At 49.4% G+C, this 5,412-nt stretch overlaps 1 protein-coding gene across 3 annotated transcripts in view; it reads left to right on the top strand.

The window, feature by feature from the left end:
- The window catches only part of Cd300lg (CD300 molecule-like family member g), a 15,839-nt gene that overhangs the window by 5,511 nt on the left and 4,916 nt on the right, over nt 1-5,412 (top strand). For 2 of the 3 annotated variants that reach the window (XM_013031961.1, XM_013031959.1), the window contains exons 3-6: nt 279-389; nt 1,186-1,270; nt 2,484-2,596; nt 4,441-4,505. In XM_013031961.1, coding sequence (XP_012887415.1) covers nt 279-389; nt 1,186-1,270; nt 2,484-2,596; nt 4,441-4,505 — 374 coding nt within the window. The remainder of the gene's footprint in view (nt 1-278; nt 390-1,185; nt 1,271-2,483; nt 2,597-4,440; nt 4,506-5,412) is intronic. The other variant, XM_013031960.1, reaches the window with a different exon arrangement.

Here is a 5,412-nt window from a genome sequence, read left to right as displayed (position 1 = left end):
GGAAGGAGGGAGGGAGGGGGAGGGAGGGAGGGAAGGGAAAGAAGAGAAGGAGGAAAGGAAGGATATCTGTAGGTAGGATGGCCTGGAAGGAGCTGGTTGATGGGCAGTTGAGGGTCACAGGAAATCTGAAGTAATGGGAAGCCAAGAGAGTACAGTGGGGGAGGACTCAGAATCAGCCATAACCTCTGGGAGGAAAGCAGGAGCTGCTCCCAGGTAGGACCAGTGATTGCCCCCATGTCTCCTGCCTCCCCTGAGAACAGCCTCTCCCTTTCCTCTAGGAAATCGGGACAGCGCCAGTACCACTGGCCACTGCTGTCCTCCTCCCACTCCCTCCTTCCAGCCTCTTACCGCTGTACCAAGCCTGCAGCGCCCACAGCCCAAGTCAAAAGGTTGGCGTACTCAGCCCCCAGAATTGAGTGAAAGGTTTTTCAGTCCCTTCTCCCCCACTACTTCAGGAAGCATCTTAATGAGTATCTACCTGACACCTGCCATGGGGTTTTACCACCAGTCAGGTGCTCCCCAACAAACCTGGGAGCCAGCCTGCTAAGCTGAGGAAGCAGAGGCTCTGGGAGTGAGCGTGCTTGCTTCAGGTCACATGGGAAGAGCCAGGAAGGGACCAGAGGCTGACCACAAAGCTCATCCTCACTCTGCTCCATCCAGGATCTAGGCTGAGCCACAAAGTCTGACCTTGGGCCCTGATCTTACAACCTTGCCCTGCCAGGTCCTGAATGTTGAAAGTGGTTGGTAGGTGGGCTTCTTGTAGGTGGCGGGGGTAGGGGGTTAGGGGGGTTGCAGAAGTTGCACAGAAAGAAGCTAAAACTATGCATGGAGGTACCTAATGGGTGGCCTGCTTGCTCACAAGGGCCTCACCTAGGCCTCTGCTTGATTGCTTAGGGTTGGTCCTTTAGCTGACAATGATCTGAGAAATTGGTCCTGGGTCACCGGGAGGGGGAGGGAGGGGGGTGGGGCTGGGGGACCAGTGAGGGTGCTGAGGCATTGCTTTTGGACTTGTAGTGTCTTCTGATCTCCGCCTGACAAACACCACAGTCAAGCAGGGGAAAACAGGGATCGAGGCCACACCGTCCACAGGGGTGGCCCCAAAATGGCCTGCAACACCCTCCCCCTACCCAGGAACCTCTCCACAGGCAGAGACCTCTCCTCATACAACGACCTCTCCCCATGCAGGGAGTTCCCATCCAGCCATCCTGGTGGACTCCACCACAGCTGAGGACACCAATCCTGTCCCCAGCAGCAGCCGCTCCAAGCACAGGTGAGCAAGCACAGGTGATCAGCCATCACTAAAGTGCCTTTGAGCCAATAAAACCTGAAACTCACCAGATACCTAGCTACTTGGGAGGCTGAGACCTGGAGGATTGAGGTATGAGACCAGCCTAGGCAAAAAAGTCTATGAGACTCCATCACAAATTCACCAGCAAAAAGCTGGACTGGAGGTGTGGCTCGAGTAGCAGAACATCAGCCATACAAGAAAGCCAAGCAAGAATGCAATCCCTAACCATCACACACACACACACACACACACACACACACACACACATATTGACCCTAACACTCATTCTCCAAGCAAACAAGCCTCTTGTCATAGCCACCATCTGCATAAAGGGCAGATTTCAGCCCCATTTTTCTGTAGAGGTCTTTGAACAGTATACATTCCATACTACAAGAGCCAGCTTTCTGGTACACACAGGCCCACCAGAGGTGAAGGGTCCACCCTGGCCCTAGAACCTACTTCTCTCAGCTGTAGCCTATACTCTGGATGTGTGTGTGAATGTGTGTGTGTGTGTGTGTGTGTGTGAGAGAGAGAGAGAGAGAGAGAGAGAGCATGCACACAAGCACTAGGTAGGGCTTGGACTTAGAACCTGGGTGCTGTCCCTGTTTTATTTTGTTTTGTTTTTCCCCAAGTCCAGTACTCTACCACTCCAGCCATAGCTCCATTTCTGATTTTTTGCTGGAGATAAAGAGTCTCAGGAATTTCTTTGCCTAGGCTGACTGTAAACCACCATCCTCAGATCTTGGTCCCCTGAGTAGCTAAGATTACAGGTGTGTCAGGCTGGGAAGGTGTCTCAATGGTAGAGTGCTTGCCTTGCATGCATGAGACCTTGGGTTCAATTCCTAAGCACTAGCCTTGAGCTGAAGAGCTGAGGGACAGTGCCCAGGCCCAGAGTTCAGGCCCCCCCAAAAAATTACAGGTGTGGCCCACAGACACCCAGCTTGTCTTTACATGATAGTGTGTATGTGTGTGTGTGTGTGTGTGTGTGTGTGTGTGTGTGTGTGTGTGTGTGACAGTCCTGGAGCTGGAGCTTGAAGTAAGGGCCTGAGCACTGTCTCAGTTTCTTTGCCTCAAGGCTAGCACTCTACCATTTGAGTCACAGTCCTGCTTCCAGCTTTTTGGTGGTTAAAGATGAGTCTCACAGATTTTCCTAGATGGCTTTGAACACCAGGCTCCTTCCATCTTGCCCCCACAGTGTGACCATCCCAATGGTCCGTAAGTTGGCTCCAGTCCTGGTGATCTTGTCACTTCTGCTGGCCACGGGCCTCATTGCCTTCGGCAGCTGTATCTTCCAGTGGAGAAAGAAAGGTGAGTGAGGCCCCAAGAGAGGGACACAAGTGGTTTTTTCTTGCTGGCTCTTGTTTCTAACATGTTTACAATGTACCATGTGATTTTTTTTGTTTCTTTGTATGTTTCTCACCCACAATAAAACCCCTGTTTTCACTGTATTTGATGTTGGTGCCCTGCATCTTGTATATACACTTCTCTCATTTGGGGAGGGGAAGTAAAAAAAACAAAATGTTTAAATAGTGATACAGGCTGACACATTGTAACAATGAGATGCACAAGACACTATGTTGAAAAATGAGCTTTACAATTTAGGTGTGGGGTAGGGAGTGTAGTTGTGGAGGTGGGAGGGAAAGGTTGGTAGGGGGAAAACAAAGGAGGAGGCAACAATGCTTGATAGGAAATGTACTCATTACCTTGCTCATGTAACTGTAACCCCTCTGTACAGTATTTTTACAATAAAAAACGTATTAAAAAAAAAGAAAGGTGAGCGAGGGGGGCAGGCAGACCAGTGGTCATTTTTCTTGCTGTCCTATTAAGTCACCAAGTTCTTGTCCAGTCTCTGCAGGTCAAGCTTCTGTGTGGGGACTGGCAAAGGGACATTTAAGACCAGGGTGTCATTGAACAGGATGGACATTGAGTCTCGATAGATGCTCAGTCCCATTCAGAAGCTTGGGTTCCAATTCCAGCGCTATTACATTTTAGCTGTTTGACTTCAAGCAAGGCACCAAACTACTCTGAGCCTCAGGTTCTCAATGACAGATGTGTGTCAAATGGTAATAGAATACAAACCACACATATACTTGAATTTTTTCCTAGTAGTTGCATGATAAAGCGTAAGATGAAATTAATTTCAATAGTATACCTTATTTAACTCGGTATCTCCAAAATATGATCAACTCCATGTGAAATCAATATCAAAATATCAAAGGAAGCTGGGGACTGCGGTGGGTTTCTCTGGTTTTAGCTACTTTGGAAGCTGATTCAAGAAGATCCATAAAGCCTGTCAGTTTGAGATATCCCAGACAACGTAGCAAAATATTATCTCAAAAAATTATAATAGTTGGGTGCCAGTGGCTCACACCTGTAATCCTAGCTACTCAGGAGGCTGAGATCTGAGGATCGCAGATCAAAGCCAACCCAAGCAGAAAAGTCTGTGAGACTCTTATCTCCAATTAACTACCAGAAAACCAGATGTGGCACTGTGGCTCAAGTGGTAGAGGGCTAGCCTTGAGCTGAAAAGCTGAGGGACAGCGTCCAGGCCCAGATTCAAGTCCCACGACCGACAATAATAATAATAATAAATCAATAAATTGTTGGGTGTTAGTGGCTTACACCTATAATCCTAGCTACTTAAGAGGCTGAGATCTGAGGATTACAATTCAAAGCCAGCTTGAGCAGACAAGTCTGTGAGACTTTTATCTCCAATTAACCAGCAAAAAAAAAAAAACACAAAAGAGGTCTAGCTCAAGTGGTAGAGTGCCAGCCTTGAGCAAAAAGGCCAAGAGACAGTGTGGGACCCTGAGTTCAAGTCCCATTACTGGCGCATGCGCGCACATGCACACACACACACACACACACACACACACACACACACACACTGGAAAAGGTCCAAACACCTTTAAGTTTGAGAAGCAATCACATTCCTATAGAGACTGTTTCCCCAACTACTTTCTGGCTCACCAGAGACAATCTCCAATGAGATTGTAGGGACTGAGCTACAAGGGGCTTCCTACCCCACCAACCTGCAGCTCCCTCTAGAAGCCTCTGCTGGAAAGCATGAGGGATCACTGAACTATGAGAGGGGCTGTTGTCCACAACTGGCTGCTCCCAGCCTCAGGATGTTCTTTCTGGGTCTCTTTCAGCTCAGCTGGCCATGGAAACACAGAAAAATGAACAGAAGGATGAGAAGGTCTACCTTCCAGGCTCGGTAAGCATAGAGGGACTGAAGGACTCTGGGCTCTGCCTGCCTCTGGTCCCTTCCCCTGTGTGATCCAAAGGCTCTATGAGGCCCTAGGCCAGCGTAAGGCCTTCAGGATACAAGCCAGACAGAGAGGTCCTTCACCCCCCAACTTTGCACTAGGGACCATGCGGGAGCATGGGCTGCATTCTTCCCCATCCTTCTTCCTATCCTCCCATTGGAATCAGGACATGAGCACTGGGTCCAGAGGGAGCATTGGAGCATTGGAGATGACCTGGCCTACTCTTTCTCTGATCTCACTTCAAAGCCCTCGTACCTGGTAGCACCTGGGTGAATGTTATCTGTTAGAAATAAGCTCTGCCCCATACTAGTCCCAACCAACCCCTCAGAGCCCAGGCTGGGGCACCAAGACCTTGACAGTGGAGTGTAATGCTTCAGACAGTTGCAAATCTGAGAGTGCTTTAGCAAAAGAAGAAACTGAGGCCCAAAGTATAGCTTTAAGATGTTGTTCAAGGTCACCCAGGTGGTAGTCCAAATAGACAGTTGGCCCTAGACTTTGTGTGTGTGTGTGTGTGTGTGTGTGTGTGTGTGTGTGTGTGTGCCAGTACTGGGGCTTGAACTCAAGGCCTAGGTGCTACACCTTAACTACTCAAGGCTGGCGCTCTACAACTTGAGCCATACCTCTGCTTCTGGCTTTCTGTTGGTTAATTGGAGATAAGAGCCTCTTGGGGCTGGGAAGGTGGCTCAGTGGTAGAGTGCTTGCCTCTCATGTATGAGGCCCTGGGTTTAATTCCTCAGCACCACATAAACAGAAAAAATGGAAGTGGCACTGTGGCTCAAGTGGTAGAGTGCTAGCCTTGAGCTGAAGAGCTGAGGGACAGCGCCCAGGCCCAGAGTTCAGGCCCCATGACCAACA

This window comes from Dipodomys ordii, unplaced genomic scaffold, assembly GCF_000151885.1.
Source record: "Dipodomys ordii isolate 6190 unplaced genomic scaffold, Dord_2.0 Scaffold147, whole genome shotgun sequence".
Lineage (NCBI taxonomy): Eukaryota > Metazoa > Chordata > Mammalia > Rodentia > Heteromyidae > Dipodomys > Dipodomys ordii.
Note: the sequence above shows the minus strand (reverse complement) of the source record. Positions and strands in the feature narration are given on the sequence as shown.